The following is a 22670-nucleotide window of genomic DNA, read 5'->3' on the forward strand; positions in this document are numbered from 1 at the left end:
TCGTGGCACCCATGGCAACAACAAAAAGGAATGTCTTAAAGACAGCAGCTCAGTATGACCCATACAGCTTTCTTTTTCGATTCACAGTGAAAGCCAAATTAATTTTCCAACAGTTGTGGAAGAAAAAGCTGCATTCGGATGACCACCTTCCAGTTGAAATTTGTGGCTCTTGGGGAAGATGGTGCAAAGATCTTTGTCTTTTGAACATGATACGTGTCGCAAGTATAATCAATGCTGCAGAACTATCGTGCAAGCCCATCTTCCATGTTTTTTTTTTTTTTTGTTTTTTTGCCAGATGCCAGCACATTAGTATATGGAGCTAGCCACAGTTTATGCATGAACAGAGGCAGAGAATTCAGAAGTAACGACAAGACTGGTAATCGTGAAATCAAGAGTGGCACCACTGAAGAGGTTAACGCTTTGGCAATTAGAACCATTGGGAGCTCTTATGGCAGCACGACTCATGCAGACTGTGCATAGAGGCACATCGACAGACTATGAAACGCACTTGTGGTCTGACCCAATGGCCGTACTTGGGTGGATAAACTTACTTTGATAAATGGGAGCCTTTCGTATCAAACAGGGTAAAGGAAATACAAGCCCCGAGTTTACCAGGTCAATGGTTATAGTGCCCATCAGAACACATCCCAGCAGACCTACAAGAGTCTTCAAGAAAGCACACTTTGGTGGAATGGATCTGAGTGGCTGATTAAGAAAGCCTTGTTTTGGCCAATTGAAATTTTCAAGGCTCCTGAGAAAACTGGAGAAGAAACAAGAATATTACAGGTGACAACCAAGAATACATCTCCTTGCTCGACCTCTCCTGCATTAAAAATCTTACCAAAAGTATGAACATCACTGCTTGGATTTCGGAAGCAAGGATAACAGGGCCACTGTTAATGATTGAGACAGAAAGAGCAAAGAAATTGCGTTTGGCGAAGATGCCCCTGCGAAGGCGATCTAATACAACCGCAACGAAAGTTGCTCTTTACAAAGATGAAAACAACTTGATCAGAGTGGGCAGAAGAGTTCAGAATTCCCGAACGACAAGAAGCATCCTATTGTTCTTCTGGTAGAGCAAGAATTCACGAAACAAGTCATAAAAAGAAAACACCGACGCCTTCTACATACTGCAATTCTAGACCCACTAACTCAATTAAGACAGAACCACTGGATTATTAGAGGTTGACAAATGGTGAAAAAAATTATTGGTCATTGCAGTGTATGCAGAAGACTTGCAGCTGAACCAATGAGTGAACCGTTTGCACCTCTACCCAAGGATAGACTGACAGAATGCAAACCATTTTCCACTGCAGGCTTACACTTTGCAAGTCCAATGTACTACCGTGCAACTACTTCCAGCCCAATGCCAGAATATATTGTTATCTTTACTTGTGCTGTTGTACAGGCAATTCACCTCGAACTTGCATCCCGCTTCAGTACGACAGACTCTTTAGTTTCATTCAGACGGTTCACAGCAAGACAAAGTCTCTCTGCAGGACAGTATTCCGACAACTGTCTCACATTCAAAAGAGCATCAAAAGAACTAAAAGAAATCAGGGAGCCAGTTCGAGACGAACGTGTGCTACAATACTTCAGAGAACATAAAATTAAGTGGAAGTTTATAGCGGAACGTTCACCATGGTGGTGCGGTTTCTAGGAACTACTCATACACACAGTCAAGGTAGTGCTACGAAAATCTTTAAGACAACTTTTCTGAACTTTGTTGAATTACAGATTGTACTGACAGAGTTGAATCGCTGGTAAACTCGCACCCATTGACAACATTATCGACTCAGCTGGAAGAGCTACCACTTACACCAGCTCATTTTCTGATCAACCAAAGGTTAATGTCCATTCCTGACAACAGTACTACGGAGAAGGAGCCAAATTCTACAAAAGAATGAAGTAAAGAGACGATGGAGACAAAAAAAAAAAAAAGCTTGTCTCGATGTCTTCTGGAAGAGATGGTGCATAGAATATTATTACGTTGCAGATGTCGCATATAAAGATATATTTACAATATTTACAAGAGAGATAACTACAACATGGCTGTCGTGTCAGCTAACGGTCTATCAGCTATTCTTGCCATTTTCCAACGTGCCGGCCTGCAGTTGAACTCATCGAAGTGCCACTTTGGACATCGCCAAATTACCGTTCTTGGACATCTCATCAGTGCCGCTGGCGTTCAACAGAACCCTGACAAGGTTTACGCTGCCCTGAACTTTCCTGTTCAGTCTTCCGCCGCAGACGTAGAAGCTTTGTTGGGCTACACTCATATTTCGCCGTTTTATCAAAAATTTCGCCAAAACCGCTCGCCTACTCATCGACTTAAGAAGGATGTTGCTTTCACACGGGGCCTTGCTCAGACCAAAGCCTTCTCTGCCCTCGTTCACTTGCAAACGGCTCCCCCATTGCTGGCTCATTGTGATCCATCTGCCGTCACGGAACTTCACATGAATGCCAGTGGCCATGGAATTGAGGCTGTACTTGTTCAATGGCAGCATAACACAGAGCACGTAATTGCATACGCCAGCTGCCTCCCGTCACCCGCCGAGAGGAATTTTTCAGTTCCTGAACAGGAGTGCCTGGCTTTAGTTTGGGCAGTCGCCAAATTCTGCCCCTACTTGTACGGCCGCACATTTTTCGTGGTTACAGATCACCACGCCTTGTGCTGGCTCTCCTCGCTTAAAAACCCCACTGGACGATTGGGTAGATGGGCACTACGGCTCCAAGAATATTACTTTGCTGTTTTATACAAGCTGGGCTGTTTGCACAAGGATGCCGACTGTCAACTGCCGACTGTCATGTCGACTGCCCTGAATATGATGTGCATGACACCAACTCTTGTGTCTGGGTCATCTGCACGACATCCGCACTGGACAACGGCATGACGACTGCTTACGTGTTATCATCGATCGTCTCAATTCTGGACATTCAGAGCCCATGCTGCGTATGTTAGTGCTCCGCGACGACATTCTCTATAGTTACAGCTTACGCCATGAAGTACCAATACGTTTACTCGTTGTACAATGCCAGCTCCGGACATCAGTTTTTGAGCAGTCGCATGACGCCCCTACTGCAGGCCACGTCAGCATTTCGCAAACTTATGAATGCGTACGGTGCCGATTCTACTGGCCAGGCCTTTAACGCTCTGTGAATTGCTACGTTGCAGCCTGTGTGCTCTGTCAGCGCCACAAAAGAACCTGCTGTGCTGGCCGCTACACGCCTTCACCTCATTGATGTGCTCTCAGAACCATTCTTTTGCGTCAGCCTTGATCCTCTCGGCCCTCTTCGAACATCGAAATCTGGCAATAAGTGGGTCGTTGTCGCAACTGATTACACGACCCAGTACGCGATTATGCGAGCTTTGCGCACAAGCTGTGCAACTGAGGTGGCAGATTTCCTTTTACAGACATCCTCCTCCACCACGGCGCACCCTGGCAGCTCTTCACTGAGCGCAGCTGCACCTTCTTGTCCTGAGTAGTTGAAGACCTATTTCGCTCCTGTTCTGCCAAGCACAAGCTTTCCACTGCCTACCACCCACAGACAAACAAACTGATGGAGCGGCTCAATCGCACGTTGACAGGAATGCCGTCTATGTAAATTTCCGACAACCACAGTGATTGGGACCGCATGTTATTCTTTGTGACCTTCGCCTATAATTCGTCCCGCCACGAGATCACTGGCTTTTCAACCTTCTACCTTCTGTTCAGCCGCCACCCATTTTTGCCCTTTGACACGCTGCTTCATTTGTCGACGAACACTCCCAGCTTCATTTGTCGACGAACACTCCCACTGAATACGCTCAAGACATCTTCACCCGAGCTCATACAGCATGCCAGATTGCTGACTCCCAGCTCACTCAGCCTAAGGTCGCGCAGAAGACCCGGTACGACAGGCAACATCGGGACGTTCGATTTTCCTCCTGGCTCCGTTGTCTTCCTACGGACTGGACGCCATGTTGCTACGTTGGCTTGTCTGACAAGCTGCTGCCTCGCTACACAGGCCCCTACACAATACTGCATCAGCTTGGCGATGTGAACGACGAGATCGCTCCGCTGGACTAACGTGTCCCCACGGATGTTGTGCATGTGTCACAGCTGAAGCATTACTTTGCCGCGAGTTCACCTCTCTTATAGCAAGCACCGCGACGACGCCTTTACAGGCGGGGTTGTTACAGCGCAACCAAGAGTGGCGCCAGTCAGAAGAAGACGATTTGACGTGTAGAGGTGGAATCAGTCTCGACAGCCATCTTGCTTATGCATCGTTGTCTCTCTTGTAAATATTGTAAATACATATTTGCATGTGACTTCTGCGACGTAACAATATATTTTGCAGCTACTATCAGCTCAATACGTCAACGGCACTTTTTGCAGTGGAGCAAAAGTACGCAACATCATACTTATTATGGACGAAAAAATTCCACAACTTTTGTGGGACCTGGCTGTAATCAAAGAAATTTCCTGGTCATAATTATGTTAGTCGATGTCTCTTGAAAAAGTCTGACGGAAAAAAAAAAATATGTCGGACTGTGCAGCATCTCTACCACTTGCAGGCTTCAAACTAACCAGTGTGCCGGTGAGAAGATGTTCGAGATTCACATAAAAGAAGACAAAGAATGCTTTTGAACGCTCCTGGTGCATGTCCTTCACTTTACTGTTACAATAAACACCGAACGTGGAGTAGAAGAGTCTGCAATTTCTGCTATTCCTAAAAGCATGCATTTGCACAGATGGTGGATGAACAAGCAGACGGAAGGTGTTGTGCGAGCTTGCCGCGACCCACCATATTTCAGTATCTTTTACAGGTGACAAATCACGCTGAACCTGACAATGAAATGTCGTGTGTGGCATCTGCTCTTTACCAGCACTGCTGGCTATGCCTGGAGTGATGATGGAGTCACATGATGTGTGGTCCTTTCGTCTGTCACAAAGGTTGGCCTTGCGATAACCACCTGACATAAAGTTGGCACAGCTCTGCTGTATTTTGGAGCAAAACTGGAAAGCAAAACTTTCTATGCAATAAAAGATTGCTGAAATACACAGGTCCACTATTTAACTGAGAATTTCATTGGTGTTCAGTACAATAGAACATCACTAATTCATTAGCTTCAGAGGGGAAAAAAAAAAAACTTCAATAGACATACTATTGATAAAAAACTATTTTCCAGACTTTCACATACTAGAACTGAGCTGGCTGTAATCGGCATTGGCATACTCATTAGGTGTTCGCCTTAATAAGAGTAGACTACTCTATACATATCTTGATTTCTGTGTGCCTAAGTTACTGATAGCTTGCTAGATTCTTGTTACACAATGCTAGGAGACTTGAGCACGTGAAGCAACACATTTCTTGCTCAAAATTTGCAAGCATTAGATTAAGAGAAAAATTTTCTGATACTCAATTCGATATTTGGCTTCTTTTTTCTTGATTCGATTCTGTATCTGATTTGAAATTTACTATTTCGTATCTGCACACCACTAGTTATGTCAGACTGCATATTATTTGCGCCACTTTGTCCTGCCCATAGGCGAAGCACAATGTTTCGGTCATGATCGCAAGCAGTGCACTGCGTCACTCCGTTCCTTAGGTAGCAAACAAGTTCAGACATGTGCCTTCCGTGTAATAATTAAATCACATTGTGTGACATGTGATCTCTTTCATAACTGAGACACTATTTTTTGGTTCGCAAATGTGAGCAGTGCGAGGAGTCTCCCTAACTTTGCAGTGTTGCACACCATGTATGAAACGGAGCGTAGCCTTGAGAAGGTGTGACAGCACTCACTGCAGGTGGGCTCAGCCAACTTGAGCCTCTCGGTGAGGCAGTGCAGCTGCAGTGGGGTGGTGCAGAAGCGGGAGTCGCCAGCCAGGGTCTGCTCGCCCGTCTCAAACAGCTGCTCAGCCAAGTCGGCTACGACAGTACGCACCTCCTGGACCACACGCACACAACACAGCCACCACTGTGACACAAGGCAATCAAAATAATCTGAACGGCTCAAAACTGCAAGGAAAAGCCTAGATGGGGGACAAGGAACAGCAGCATTCTTGTGCCATCTCCCTAAGGTCCTCTGTCTGCAGTGCAGATGCTAAACAGTGTACTAACATCTTTGATGTCATTATTTTGCGATAAATGAAAGTCCGAGTACTCTAAGCATTAGAAAAAAATGCTGGCAAGCTCCGACACTAATTCTAAACAACTCGACAATATTTGTTTGTATGACTCACTTGCGGTTTTGATAACCAGCCGATGCATGTGTCATGACATGACTCAATGGTTGGCTTCATTACTGTGATTGCTGTGGCTGCCCCACATGAGCACAGGCATAAGACATGCATGTACCACTTGTGTTTGTTTATTAAGGTGAAAGCCTTAAGTGTCTATGTTGGCTTTGATCTTGGCAAAACTGCACCGCGACGGAAAATGGCCGACGTCGGCAAGAGTAAAAACACGTCAACAAATGCTCGGATCGAAGTTGCATTTCTCAGGGAGTTTCCTGTAAACAAAGCAAATTAGTAGCTTTGAAAAGAAAATTTGGTACATTTCAAAGTCTGGGTGGGATTCGACGCCGGACCTTCAGGGTGCAAGAGCAGCACACTTCCCTGAAGGCACGGCTGCCCCCCGGTTCCGACTTACTAAAGGTGTGCCTAGAGTGTGCATGATGGCACAAGTCACAGGGACACGCTGAAGCCACTGCTCGCGCGTTCGTCGTCTTCTACTTCTTCCACACATCATGCCAGCGTATGCGAGGACATGTAATGCGTAGGGTGGATACGTCACAGTATTATAGTCACAGAATGGGTGCCATGAGAAGCAAAGCGTAGTCAATGACGGCAATCGGAGATCACTGGGAGAGGTCTTTGACCTACAGTCAGCCAATGACTGCAGGACAAATTTTCTGACGGAACCCCTCCCACCCCCATTTCCCACGGAACAAAGTTTCAGGAGGTAGGCTCTGAAAGAATGACATGGATGAAAGGGAAAGTCCGAAGGGGGAGAAGGGGGTTGTCATGTCACCGTACCTAAAACAAGTTTATCCAGTTTGCCCATAACCACTGTCGTGTCTATAGCAGCAGCATTTGCTTGCCTTCTCATGTCACCTTTTCTCTATCCCTTCCCTCCATCCCTTGTGTGGGAACTGCGAGGGAAGAGTGGCAAGGCTGTTAATCACTAATTTCACGACTGCATCAGTTCTATCCATTCTCTGCCGCCCCTCCCTCCCTCTACCATTCTATTTAGCTTCCCTCTGGACTTGGGTACAGTAGAAAGGTAAGCTCTGCAATTTCTAGTGGTTTTGCGGGGGGGTCACGGATAATTACAGCTGCCAAGAACCCAATGTGGCGATCAATGCCCAGGAAGCTCCAGAGGGCATTTTGCATGTTCGACGTGGCGCAAAGGTTCAAACGAGTTTCTCTAGTCTTCTTTCCTCTCTGCCACGCTCATTCCATGTACATACACGCTCTGAACCACCCCTGCGGCAGGCAAACTTTCGAGAAAAAAGAAAAGCTTTTCTTTAAAAGAACGCCGATTTGCGCACGGCAAAATATATCAGCGAGAGGGGTGCTGGGCCAGGGAAGCTAAGAAACCACGACAAAATATAGGTGGGAAGGCAGGTAGGAGAATGGCCTCGAAATCCATGCAGAAACAGAAATATAGGAATGTTAGCGGCCGCCGCGCCGCTCACCAAAGCGGTGAATGTTGCAGAGTGTGAAAGTGACTAACGGAAAACAATGTTAAGGGGAGTAGAGTGATGGATCTGAGGAGAGAGGACCCGCATAAAAGGCGTCAAGAACGAAGTTGGCAGAGAATTATGGACATAGAGAGAGCGTCTCGTAACTGCTCGATCGCTCAACACCAGGCAGTCATGGCCAGTCGCCTAGCTGAAGCTCACCTAGCACGTGTTGCTTGCTGCAGAGAGCCCATCAACCTAACCAAACCCATCGGCCGGGTATCAGGAGACTTCATGCTTTCAAATCTTTCAGAGCTATTGGCCCTTATGTTACCGCAAACAACGGCTGCCGTAATTTCCACAAAGGCTTCTAAACAGGAAGCAGCCCTGCTTCGGACTGTCTCCCTCATCAGTCCCCTAGTGTGACCAAATAACAATATGCGTCGCGTAATGACTGCAATACCATGATCGCATGTTACTTCCAAACATCTCTTATAACAAGTCAGACAGCAGGTCACCAAAAGTGAGCGAAACTTGGATCATATGATACTGAAACGTGCAAGCAGAGTTTAGATGAACAGGAGAACGAAGCTGCTTTGCTGGCTTGTGTGCAGCACTGTGAACTGCTTTTGCTGAGCAATACCATTGCATAAAAAAATTATGGGGTTTTGCATGCTAAAACCACAATTTTATCACGAGGCATGCTGTAGTGGGCGACTTCGAAAATTTGGACCACCTGAGGTTCTTTAATGTGCACCTAAATCTAAGCACACAGGTGTCTTCACATTTCCCCCCCATCGAAATGCGGCCGCCATGGCCGGGATTTGATCCCGCAACCTCGTGCTAAGCAGCCCAACACCATAGCCACTGAGCAACCACGGCAGGCGATACTTTTGCCTTCTTAATCTTGTAAATAAACATGATCCATTGTCACAATTGTGGTGGCAGGTGCGGGGTAAGCCAGCTACTACCTAGTGCTACCGGAGGGACACCGTCTGCCAACGACGAAAGCCCAACAGTACGAGCTTTGTCGCAGCCATTCACTTGCAGGCTTGGCACTACTACCTCAAGAAATGAGCTCAAACGGAGATACCCAGCAACCGTCCATGAGGGAATCTCCTTACCCCTACAGGGAGCCATGGACGTTCACAGGAAAACCTGCCACCGACGTGGATGATTGGCTCAGCCACTATCAGCGGGTGAGCCGATCCAACGGTTGGAATGCCGCTAGTCAGTTGTCTAATGTGGGTGTAACGGTTGTACGTCATGTATGTCTGTGCACAAGTGGTAATGAACGTCAGAGACGCGTGTACAGACGTAAATCAACATTTATAGAAGATGTTAGGATTAAAGCAAAACAAGCAGTAAACACAGTACGGAGCAAGAGCTACTAAAACAAAGACATGCCTACATTAAGTCCTATGCACAGTGTTCAAGAAAGGAGTGAAAACGTCTGACAGGTTCAGTTCCGATGGTGACGATAATCGGCGGTAGAACTGTCGTGATGATTATAGTTGGAGGCGAGCCAAGGCACGATGACCCTCGTGGGTGTTGAGCCAACGTACAAACTATCGTGGGAGGCGTGCCAAGACACGATGACGGCACTGGTTAGATGAGGCAGGCGATGGGCTCCGGCTGCATTACCGTGGCCAATGCACTTGAACGGGTGTCAGGTGGGTGGCTTTCACTGCCACAACTCCACGTGCCACCTCGAGCAAGAGGCAACCTCAAAGCAAAGGCCTCGGTTAGGCCTTAATTAGGCCTCGTCCCAGGCACAGCCTTGTGCTGCTCCGACAGGCGGCTACGAGCAGGCAACAGCCAGGCCTGCTCCAAAGGGCATCACACCAGGCGCCACTCCATTTCTGCACTAATAGGCAGGCGCATCCTCAGGGCCGCCTCCGGTACTGCAGCAGGAGCTCCGGGAGCAGCGCAGTGGTCCTGCGTCTTCCAAATCACGAGCCCCTTGCCTGCACATTCGGCACCCACCTCTCTTCTTCCTTTTCTCTTCAATTTTCTTGATGCTGCCAAGCGTGCAAGCTGTCCTTGGCTCACCTTCTTCTGCTTCTTTCTTCATCCTTTTCAAAACAAAATTCAAAACCCTCAAAAGTTCTCACAAAGTTCTGGTTCACATAAATCAAGTCAAATTAGGTCCTTGCACTACAGTGGGGTTGTTCCTTTATTTCCCTGTGTTGGTATGGTTTGAGAACCATGAAGACACTGACAACCTGGAAACTATTTGTGGAGGAGATTAAGAAATGCTTTGGAGACACAGCAACAAAGAAGAAACATCCGATGACTGCGGAGCAGTCATCGCAGAGGGCTCAAGTCACTGGGGAGACTTGCAGAACGTACATTTCAGACATAATGAAGCCGTGAAAGTCGGTGGACGGCAACATGGCGGAAGAAGACAAGGTGGGCCATATTCTCAAAGGTATTGCCAAGGATGCTAATCACTTTTTCATCGGAAAGGAGAGTCTGGAATCAGTGGCTGACATGATTAATCACTGTCGAACCTTCAAGGCCCTTAAAACATGTCGCATCACTTCGAAGTTTGGAAGTCTGGCCAATGTCCTGACGGTCGCTATTGTCGATCTATGCCATGATTCACTACCTGCTGATCTTTCCTCCACCATTTGTCTCAATGTATGCGAGGAACTACATCGGCATGTTTCTGTTCCTGTGCAAGCTAGAGACACGCAGTGTGATATACCATCCACAACTATCAATGCTGCAAGTTTTAACAAGTGCAGCTACTCCAACCATGGGCCTCGGCCGAGGGCTCCACTACCAATGGCCTCACCAATGGCCTACCAATGGCGTTGAGCCGCCTTATGCACCTCATGACCATTACAGCTACTACAACCGACAGTCTCCATTCGTTTCAGAGTGGGAACAGTGTGCAGAGTACACTCACAATAACGTGACTTGGTATACTACATGAATGTCCTGTGTGCTACCAGTACGGTGTTCGTGGACCCATCGCCCAGTTCTGCCCTATGCGACGTCACCCACATACGACATTTTCTGAGCGATCTGCAGCATTCCCACAGCGAAGCCAACGGCCCAATTATGGCTACTGGCCTTCGGATCCAACTGCCCAGCAGCCCGTGAACCGGCAGAACGTGCATAGCGACTCTCCTGCCTCTGTGCAAAGCCTGACGCTGCCTACAACATGCCAGCAACGGTCATCATCTCCACAGCCCCGGCCGCGGCTTTCATCTCTGCCAACAGGAAACTAGCCTGCGCGGCCGATAGAGATGAGGTCGCTGAACGTACCGCATTGCACACACACCAGTTTCAATGCTTCAAAACAAGGTTTATATGCTTGTTGACTATGTTCCCACACTGGCTTTGATAGAGACTGGAGCAACTGTTTCTGTAACAAGTTTAGTTTTCAAGGAACGACTTGGCTGTAAAGTTTATTGGGACAAACCTACTACCTTTTGCGCAGTGAGCGGTGCGTCTGTGTCCAGTCCGTGTATGCACCGTGTCTTTGTCACTGGCAAGGCCTTCAAGGCAGAATTTGCAGTACTTGCTCCTTCTACGCACAACATTATCCTTGGCATCAACTTTTTGCAAGTGTCATGCAATTTTGCAATGCAAAGCAGGCGAAGTTCTGTTGTCCGCTCTCGGTCTGCAGCCTCCCTGTCGAAGCGACCCCCTTGCTGTAGCAAGAGATTCTGTTCTACCGGCTTGGTTGATGTCCAGCATGCTAGCTAATGCTTCGACAACCGACCCGAGTACAGGTTCATTTGACATTGTGTTTGAGCCGTTGCCCTTGCCTTGTGTGAAGAAAAACATGTTTGTGCCTCACTGCCTTGTATTTCTTACTGGCAGAAAAACACAGTTATGGGTGGTGAACTGTACAGCCGAGTCAGTTATGCCCCCAGAGGGTGTGCACCTTGCCCTGTTTGATAAGGAGTGTGGCAACTGCATTGGAGCCCCAAAAGACCACTCAGTCTGACCCTACTGATGTCTCTGTTACAGAATCAGAGTACTTAAAAATGATTAGCAAGTCTCTTCCCTAGCAGAAGCACAGAGCCTTAGTTACATTATTGGCCAGACACGCTAAAGTATTTGATTTTTCACAGAAGGCACACGGAACTCGGGTACCGAGCTCACACACTCGTCACAAGATTGACACTGGATCTGCGTATCCTCTTCTACGGAAGCCTTACAAAGTTTCTGTGCTGAAGCACAGCCATTTCAAAGCAAGTCAGCGAGATACTAACCACCGGCATTATTCATGAATCGTCAAGTCCCTGAGCTGCGCCTATAATCGTGGTTAAGAAAAAGGACGGTTCATGGAGGCTCTGTGTCGACTATCAATGTCTCAACTACATAACCAAGAAGGACATCTATCTACTTCCTCGCATCGACAACCTTATCAATTGCTTACATTCGGCATCTTATTTTTCATCGGTAGACTCAAGATCCGCGTATCAGCAAATTCCTATGCATCCAACTGACAAAGAAAATACAGCTTTTGTAACGCCAGTTGGTTTGTTTGGATTTAGTGTTATGCCGTTCGGGTTGTGTAATGTCTCCGCAACGTCTGAAAGATATATGGACAAAATGTTGCAGGGCATCAAATTGGAAATCAGTTTATGATACCTGGACGATGTTGTGATGTTTGGCCGAACATTAGAGGAATATAACCATCGCCTCGATCTTGTTCTAACCTGTCTGGAGAAAGCTGTACTGACATTCAACTCCAAGAAATGTCATTTTGGAGACTGTGAAACACTGGTTCTGGGACACTTTGTGGGCAAAAATGGCATTACACAGGATCCGCAGAAAGTCACCATTGTCAGCAACTTCAAGAAGCCTCAATCTCTCGGACTTACGTTGTCCGAGCCTATGCTCACATTTCCGCCGTTTTGTTCCAAATTTTGCCGATAGGGTGCAACGATTGACTGACTTGCTGCAAAATGATGTGCTTTTCCACTGAACACCGGATTGTGACTCTGCACTTACGCAGCTAAAGTTCATGCTGACACTGGGGGCTGGTGTTTCACCACTAATTTTTCTGCTCTAACAGAAATTCATACCAATGCCAGCGGAATCGGCCTCAGCGCTTGTCCAACGCCATGACAATGCTGAACACGTCGTTGCCTACGCAAGCCGTTCATTGAGCAAGGCAGAGCGCAACTACACAGTAACAGGAGTGCCTGGCAGTCATTTTCGCCATTCATAGGTTTCGCCCCATATGTCTATGGCCATCATTTCTCAGCCATCACCGACCACTATTCCCTTGGTTGGCTGGTGGGCCTATGTGACCCCTCCGGCCAACTTGCGCAATGGGCCCCACGCTTCGAGTTTGACTTTGTAGTACACTACAAAAGCGGTAACCACCACGTAGATGCTAACTGCCTATCGTGCCTAACTCTACCTACGACTGAGTGCGACGCTGACAACTTTGATCAGTATATTGGCACTATCGACGCCACGCTCCTTGATCTTGCGACATTCTGGAAAGCACAACATGACAACCGTGGCTCAGGTCCCCTGTTCACACTTCTGCAACTGAGCACGCCAACCCAAACTGTTTTGTGGTCCACAACGACATCCACTACAAGAAAAATTACTGAGGCCAAGGAGCCCGCCTGCTTCTCGTCATCCCACGCACGCTACGTTCCCATGTTCTTCGCTTCACGTACCACGACGCAACCTGTGACAACATGCACTTTGCCCAGACATTTAACTGCATCCAGCAAAGTTTCTACTGGCTCAAGATGCAACACAACACAGAAGAATGTGTGAGGTTGCGAACAACGCCAATGTCACAAGCGTCTCACGACTACAGTAAAACCTCATTAAACCGTACCCGCTTAAACAGAAGTTTCGTTTTAAAGGTAGTAAAGTCAAATCCCCGACTCAGCGGCCATTGAACATAATGTGTTTTGTATCCGCATAAACCATACAAGCTTATTGCTTACGTATTGGTTAACACATAGTGCTTCCATTTTTCATTGCACAAACACAGCAGTGCGTCGCTTCCATCAGGCGGCCCTGTAGAACAACAAGCCTCAGAGATCAGAACAACGGCCTCCAAGTGCCCTGTGCGTTCGCATGTGAAGCCACATCAACATTTCGGCGGCATGCCAGAGCTCCCGGATGTTCAGCATAGAAGAAAAATTAGACATCGTTCGTGCTATCGAACGTCACACGAAGCAGTCGGTGCTGGCATGCGACAGGAATCTGCTGTTGACATCGGTGTGTGGCATTTGGAATGCAATGAAATTGCTCGGCAGTGCTGCTGCGACCACGAAGAGATGTCGGCTACGAGGTTCAACTTTTTGCCATCGTTGTCTCTGTCTCTGTTGTTGCCGAAGTGTCGGCTAGCTACAGTGATGAGGATGACGACACGGAAAGCGACAGCATGGGCGATTCAGGCTCGACAGTGGCAGAAGCTGCGTGTTACGTCAGCCTCATGAATGCAATCGTCGCAACAAGAACAGCACCCCGCAATGAAAAAGGCGCCCCGCAACTTCTGCAGCACTGCCGTGCACAGAAAATACGTAACACCAACGAGGAATCTGCCATGCGAGTGTTTGCCGAGAAGAGGGGGGATGGCTGAAAAGCTGCCTCGCAGCTTCAGTAAACTTGAGGCCGCTGTCGTCGCTGCTAGGCCACCGCAGCATCAAACGAAAATAACACTTTTGTCGCGCGAAGTGAATAAATACTGCATGTTTTTTCCCCTTTCATCGCACTCTCTTAGAGTTTCGTTTTTGACAGGTAGGTGGTCGATCTCATGCTATTTCAGGTAAACAGTAATACCGTTTAGTAAGTACTTTTTCCGAGCTCCGGCCAACTACGGTTTAACGAGATTTCACTCTATGCCGCCCGGACTTCTTCATCCTGTATCGCTCCCTAACTCTCCCTTTGAGGCTGTTAGTGTCGATCTCCTCAGCCCATTATGCAATAAAAGTATGCCAGAATGCCAATTGATGGGTCGTCCATCTGTGTCGACCATCCGACGCGCTATGCAGAAACTGCGGCAATATCTGCAGTGGCGGCCTTCCCCGTATCGCAGTTTATGATTCGTTTGTAATTCTATGTCACGGTCCTCTACGGGTCATCATCATCTACCGCGGGCGTCCACTCATCGCAGTCATTGAGACGATCCTGTGTCTGTCTGCCTGCCAGTTCCACCATGCCACTTCGTATCACTCGCAGATCAATAGACTGTTGTAGCTTGGCACCAGGCACAAGTTCAAAGATGCTTTATTATAGAGGTGCACGTTGGCAACCTCAACTCGACAACAAGAAGAGAACATGTAGTGATACTTGGACTCGTATATAAGCACACACTATCTCTCGGTAGATGCGGAGCCAGCAGTAGCTTGCGAGCACACAAATATGCCACGAAAATGACTGATGACATCACAACACTTTCTTCACGCACAATTTTAGAAATGATCATAGGTTAGGCGATCGGGTGGGTGCCGATCCCTTGTGCTCCTTTGTAAGGGTACCGGCTGCCCATGATTGTCAGAACGCAGTGGAGTCATTCCTGGCGATTCAGTGATTTGGTCTGTCGTTTGTGTAGTATTGGTGATGTGAGGAGCATGTGGCAGTTCCACTTCAACCAGTGGGTCACGTCGTATGTTCGATGGTCGCAGGTGGTCCGCGTGCATGAACCGCACTTTGTTTCGCACACTCACTAGATATGTTGAAAACGACTTTACAACGTGCCACTTCTCCAGGCCAGCAGTTCACCACTTCTCCATGCAGAGAACGCAGTAGTACACAATCACCTATAGCGAACACTCGCGACAGACCTCTATGCATATCAGCGAATGTTTTTATTTTGGCAGTCTTAGCGTTCATCGCATCTTTTGCGTCTGGGCGCAGCAGTGACAATCGGGTCTGCTACTTCCTTCGTACAAGTAATTCAGCAGGTGTTGATGATGATGATGTACGGGGTTTTATGGCGCAAGGGCCAGATATGACCGAAGAGCGCCATACACATGGTGATCGGTTTTCAATGAATTGTTCGTGAAGTGAAGAAATGTACTTCGAATGGTGGATGCGGCATGGCTGTAAACAGGCCTAAAATCAGTCGCTCTGGATTGCGTAAAATATATAAGTGTTAAAACAATGACAATGACCAGAGATGTGAACTATGGAACTGTCATGTTACGCGCGGATGTTGAAACAGAACATGTAGTGAACGCAGCACTGATGTCTCAACAGGGCCCTTAAATGCAAGGGCTTGGAGACACGTGCTATGCTAATGTAACAAATGCAGCAGTAGCCTCTGGTAAGAAGCCGTACTACGTAACATGTCATTTAAATAATTTAAAACTGATGTGGTGTCGAATAATGGGTTCAAGCCGAGAATTTGTGCTGGATGTAATGGGATATGGTGTTGATACGCCAAGGGAAAGTGCTTTTTTCTCTCGCATTCTGCTTCCCTACATTCCATGAGGACGTGGATGATCGTCAGTCTTTTACACATCTACCAAATGTAGGAGGTTCCTCACCAGTCGGCAAGAAGTTGTGTGTACTGTATGTGTACCCTATTCTTAGCCGACAGAACGCAACATTAGTCTCTCGTAATTTTACTATAGATGGGGAGGTGCCTAAATGTGGCCTCATTAAGTGAAGTTTATTAGAGGTTTGCGAGTCCCACAAGCGTTGCCAATAATCTCTTAATTTTTTCCGAGTAAAAGGTCTCAAATCTATGGCGGGGACAGCTATGGAACAGTTAATATCTTTTCTTGCTGTGGATGTGGCGATTTCGTCAGCGAGCACATTACCCTCAATGCCTCTGTGCCCTGGCACGCAGCATATAATGACATGTTGATTACATGCATAAACAGCGCACAAGAGCGTATAAAGATTATTATTTACAGGGTTTTTTGCTTTTTAAGCGATACTAACGCCTTAACAACGCTCAGAGAGTCGGTATATATAATTGGCTTTCCTAGTTTTAATTGTTTATGTGGCGCTGGATGTGGCGCTGCCCCCTGAGGCGCCACATCGGCAAAGCTGCTCTTGGGCAGGTAGGAAACCCGCCTGCGCGTTTCTTTAAATGAAATATTCTCCGACTTTTATCGTCACAATTTTTTTTCTTTTTTCCATGACGGGCACGAGCGTGAGTATGCGGCGTGCTCGCCTTCACAGTTGACACAGTGTGCAGCGCTTTCGCAATTTTCAGACGCATGATCTACGCCACTACATTTAGCACATGTCTGTCGGCCTCGGCAGTTCTGGGAACTGTGGCCGAAACACTGGCATTTAAAGCATCGAAGAGGATTTGGGGCATAGGGTCTGACACGTAGCTTTACATAGCCTGCCTCGATTGTCTCAAGCAGGATTATTGAGCCAAAAGTGAGTATAAGATGCTTTGTCTTGATTTTCTTACTGTCACGCCTTAGCACAATTCACTTGACATTGATTGATAACATTGACATTGACATTCTGTTCGGTCAAGCCTTCCATCAGTTCGGCTTCTGTCAGCTCCATTATATCATCATCAGAGACTACACCACAGCTGGTGTTCATAGTTCACTGCGGGAATATAGTGACTGTAATTTCTCCAAATTTAACTAAGTTAGGAAGGCTTTCATGTTGTTTCGCATCGCGGAGTTCCAGAAAGAGATCTACACTAGCCATCTTTGATGCCTTGTAACCTGCGCCAAGTGCTTCGGTAAGACACTTTGACACTAGGAAAGGTGAAATCATTCTCATCGTCTTTTCAGGTTTGTCAGAATGGATGACGTGGAATCTGGGAAATCTTTGCAATCTGTTGCCAAAAATTTTGAGAACATCTTTGGTGCGCCCTCTTTTCTGAGGGCGATCAGAGAGTGGGGGGAAAGAGCTAGCCATGCGTAACATATGTTTCGGCAGCGATGCCAGCCACGCACCACGGAGCCCAACAAGGGGATGTGACAGGATTTGCGTTTAAACAAGGCCTGTCAACGCCAGCTGTACACAGCCACTATAACCAAATATGACATAACCTAGGTTGGCTACTCACACAAGGTTAACCCTTGCTGCCTGGAAGATCAGAAGAAATAGGAAATGAGTAGGAGACAGGAAAGTTGTAAAGTGAGGGAAAGGCGAAGGTTTGAGGGAGAGAGAGACAGGAAAAGGCAACTACCGATTTCCCCCGGGTGGTTTATTCCGGGGGTGCCGCCTACGTGAAGCAGAGGCCAAAGAGGTGTGTTGCCTCCGTCGGGGGGCCTTAAAGATCCGAACACCCGGCATCGGCTCAACCCCCAGGATCCCCCTTTCCCGGACACGACTAAGCCACGCGCGGCTACACGCGGGAGGGTCCAACCCTAGTGTGCTCAGGTACGTGGTGTCGCAACACACCAAACGCCTGCTGACACAGACGCCCCTGCGGAGATTCAGCAGGTGTTCTTCCTGTGAAGGTGTGAGGCATTGTTCGATAACAGAATATGAATATTTTCTATATCTTGTAGTACTTGTTTGAGCAGTGCTTTTTAGTTGTCTGAACTGCGCACTATGGCGGCGTAAGTGTGTGCCTCGCACCATTAGCTTCCAGGAAGTCTTCGACCTCAGCGTCTCGAAACTGCGGCCTGTTGTGCATCACTACCTTAAAAGGAAGGCCATGTGCTGCGAACTAAGAATGCATGACTTCAACTGTCTTCGAGACGGTTCTTTGGTTCATGGTCTTAATTTCCAACCATTTGGAATATGTGTCGATAGCCATAAAAAACATCTTCCCTTTTTCTTCGGCAAAATTTAAATGCAGTCATTCCCGAAACACTTTTACTTGGGACAACGTTTCTTTCCGCCCCCTCACCCCAAACTGAACAGGCCACAGGCACTAACGCTACGCTTGTTGCAGATACATACTTATCCAAACCCCGCCACCTTACACACCATCTACCTGGACGTGCCCCTCGTGCGGGGTCACGGCGACACTCGCACACATGCTCTGGGAGTGCAGAAACGCCCCGCCCGATTCTACCTCAGACAAGCGGGAGAAGACCATACGAAGCCCATAGTCGTGCAGCCATGACCAGACTGCACGACTATTTGTTCTCTCCCTCTGTCCCAGTCTTTATTTGCGGTCAATATGATATGCAGTAAATACCAAATAGGCCAAAGTGAAGTTCTTCCGTTCTTGATTGTTCTTCAAAAAGAATTGAAACGTCGCGTCGGTGCACCCTCTTTTTAGAGGGTGATCAAGGGAAAGTGGTGTACTAGAAGACATAGGAGTCGAGTTCGGCAGCAGCGCCAACCACCCACCACCGAGCCCAACATGGGGACGGAGCAAGTCTTACGAGTAAGACAAGCCCTCGCCAGTTGTACGGTGCTAGTATAACCCAATCTGGAGTACCCAAGGTTGGCCATCCACACAAGGTTAACCCTCGCTGCCAGGAAAGTCGGAAGTAAATAGAAGAGAGGAGAAGACAGGAAAAATTGAAAGGAAGAGAGAAAGACACAAAATGGAGAGGGGGACAAGAAAAGGCAACTACTAATTTCCCCCGGATGGGTCAGTCCGGGGGTGCCGTCTATCTTCACTGAAGCAGAGGCCAAAGAAGTGTGTTGCCTTGGCCGAGGGGCCTTAAAGGTCCAAACAACCGGCATCAGCTGAACCCCCAGGATCCCCCTTTCCCCAGACACGGCTAAGCCGCGCACGGCTACACGCGGGAGGTTCCAACCCTCGTGTGCTTGGGTACGTGGTGTCGCAACACACCAAACGCCTGCTGACGCAGACGCCCCTGCGAGGGCGGACAGACGACGTTACAAACAGCGGTTTGAAGGACCAGTTGTACAGCCGTGCACACTCAGAAGCAGGAGACCAGAAATACCATGTTGCCAACAGTACCCAGCACCCGTTAATTTACACTGAAAGTAGCAGCAAAAGAAGAAACACAACATTGAAGCCTGGTGACATAACGCCGTGGGTGGGGCATCACCATAGGCTCTGCCTCCCTCTGTCGAAACGTAGGACGTTGAGGATGAATGAGAGATATAAATATTCCTCTCGTGATATCTATGCTCCCGCTAGGTCTTCTTAAAACATTATCTCAATTATGTACTCCTGGGAGGCACAAATCTCATCCGAAGGTGCTTTTGAGGCTTCAGAGAAAGTGGTTCAGGGCCCCTTTAATAGAACGTTCCCTGTAGGGATGCTGCCTCGAACAAGAATGGCGATACTTCCAGACAGACGGCTGGAGCGCTCACGGTCCTTTTTTAGGACAGTAAAACCTTTAAGAAAATGTGTATTTCTGGGGCCTAAATTTGTTTCCTGAAGGCAGAATGCCACTGGCGATAACTTATTTATAATGTCTTTGATGTAACCTAGATTGTAGATTAGGCCTCTGCAATTCCAATGAACGATGAAAGCCATATTAATGGAATTGAAAAAATTTACTTATGTGTATGAGCTTATATGTTGTAGGTGACATTAAAAAGTTGATTAATCTCATTAAGGGCGGTAACCCTTCAGGTTACCTGCCTTTTTTTTTTGGCGCAGTCACAAGAAGCTTGTTTTTCTAGGCATGCTACAAGGAGCGTGCATCTTTCAACGTCAATGACACCGGGGTTTTCGGGTCGACCTCCATCGCCTCCTCCGAGGCACTGAATGATAGAGAGGCGCCTCAGGCCGTGGAGTTCGGTTCAACTTTGGGCCCTGCAGCACTCCAGTCTGCCGGCCCGTCTTTCATGATGACGGAGCAGCACTGGCTGCAGCCACCAAAGGGGCGGATGGAGTTCCTACAAGGATACCAGACGTGGACCCTGTAGACTCCTGAAACCGGTGTGGCGCTGCCCCTTGCCTCGTCACACTGGCATAGCTCACTTGAGGTGATGAGGACTTCAATTCAATTTTTAATTCAATTCACTTTATTTTCAACACCAAAATGTTGAGGACCGTGAACAAAAAGCCTTTTATGGCTTGACAAGGTCCGCAGCCCCTTTTAACAAGCAGTGACAGAGCAAAGGGTTAGGTATTACATATTAAGCTAGAATCACCTAAGTCCCAATAACACGAGTGTCAGGCATAATGCATATGTATAATATATACATACTTATATGTGTAAAATGAATTCAAGTGAAACAGAATGTATATGCAGTACATATAGCCCTCACGTACAATTGAAACCGAAAGAATTAACACCAATTACTAATGCAGATTATACATATATGAAATCAACAAATGTGTCACACAAAACATACTACAATGCACAATTCGGCAAATACACTGTTACAAAAACAGTTTATTCAATTTTTGCGGAAACAAAGAAAAAAAAAAGCATAATATTGAAACTTATACAGTGTTGATTTTATTTAGACAAGATGGTAATGTAAAGCGCAACATTTGGTATGTGTAATTAGTCCTTGCCCGTGGCATCTCCCAGAGTTCGCGACTGCACGTATTTAGGTTCACATCTCTACGTTTTAAGTTCGATATAGTATTTAACGTGTTATTATTTCTTTTAATACTTGTCTTATATCGGTGAATTAGTGTTTGCTCATAAATATCAGGCATAGGAAATAAATTCAGTTTTTTGTAAAGTGGGCACGTATGTGTGTCGTGGGGAACGTCCAGAATACTACGGACGGCCTTTTTTTTGTATTCTGTGTAATGTGGTGAGATTAGAAGGTGTCGTAGTACCCCAAACAAGATGGCAATAATGAATTTGGCTGAGAAGCAAGGATTTGTATAGGAGAAGTTTGATGCTTTTAGGGAGAAAATATCTTAACCTGCATAAAATTCCACTCACACGGGATATTTTCGCAGCGACTAAATCCACATGCAAATTCCACGACATATGTTGTTCGAATACAACCCCAAGACATTTAACAGTAGGCACAATCGGAATAATATAGTTATTAAGTTGCAATGTTAGGTCTGTAGCGACATTACGATTTCTCGGTCTGAACAGAATAGCTGTTGTTTTCTTAGTATTTATACTAAGTGAATTTGCGGTAGACCACGAGGACAGTTTTGCTAGTGCTTCATTTGCGATACCGATAGCCTCTGTCGAATTCGGTGCGGTAACCAGAATAGTTGTGTCGTCCGCGTACATAATAAATTTCACATTATTATCTATAGTAACTAAGTCATTGATATAAATACAAAAAAGCAGGGGCCCCAGAATACTTCCTTGTGGCACTCCCGCGTGAACTGGCTTTAAATTCGACAGATATCGTTCTATGATCACTTGTTGCATACGGTGTTCAAGATACGACTGTATTAATTCATGAAATACGCCACGAAATCCATAATGTTCAAGTTTGTTGAGTAGTGTGGAATGATTTATACAATCAAATGCCTTCGAATAATCAACAAAGATGCCCAGAGTACATAATTGCCGTTCAAACGACTGCAATATAATTTCCTTTTGAGTAAGTAAGGCAATTTCTGTCGACTGCCCTTTCACAAAACCATACTGCGTACTTGTTATAAGGTAGTGTTTGATCAGAAACGATGTCATGCGGGCATGTACTAGTTTTTCTATACCTTTAGAAAAAATGGGCGACACAGATATTGGACGGTAGTTTGTCAGCTCGTTTTTATCACCACCTTTGTACAAAACTACTACCTTCGCAACCTGAAGTCTTTTCGGGAACGAGCCCCTGGAAAATATCAAGTTGATTATGTGTACTAATGCAGGTAGAATCAAGCCCAGGGCACGCTTAATTGGCATGATCTCGAATCCTTCGACATCACATCTGCTGTTTTTGATAGACATAAAAGTAGTAAATACCTCATTTTCCGTAGTAGGCGCTAAAAATGCTGATTGTTTAGTCCTGCAGCGAAAATAACTCAAAGAATTAGGATCATGAGTACTGTTTACTAAGGTTGTGAAATAGTTATTAAATGTATTTGCAAGCATCTCATTTGATAAAACTTTATCACCTAGGGTAATTCCTGTTATAGTCGTGTTCTTATCTCCTCGCCCAAGAAAACCATTAATACGCTTCCAGATAACATCAGATTTCTTTATTACGTCATTATTGAAAAAATTATTCAAATACCGTCTCTTCTCTCTACGCAAAAGACTATTT

At 46.6% G+C, this 22670-nt stretch overlaps 1 protein-coding gene across 2 annotated transcripts in view; it reads right to left on the minus strand.

Moving 5' to 3' along the window:
- Positions 1-22670, minus strand: part of LOC126519716 (nischarin-like) — a 187035-nt gene that overhangs the window by 131251 nt on the left and 33114 nt on the right. For both annotated transcript variants that reach the window (XM_055065375.2, XM_055065374.2), the window contains exon 4: positions 5789-5933. In XM_055065375.2, the coding sequence (XP_054921350.1) occupies positions 5789-5933 (145 nt within the window). The remainder of the gene's footprint in view (positions 1-5788; positions 5934-22670) is intronic.

The sequence above is a fragment of the Dermacentor andersoni genome, chromosome 10 (genome assembly GCF_023375885.2).
Source record: "Dermacentor andersoni chromosome 10, qqDerAnde1_hic_scaffold, whole genome shotgun sequence".
NCBI lineage: Eukaryota > Metazoa > Arthropoda > Arachnida > Ixodida > Ixodidae > Dermacentor > Dermacentor andersoni.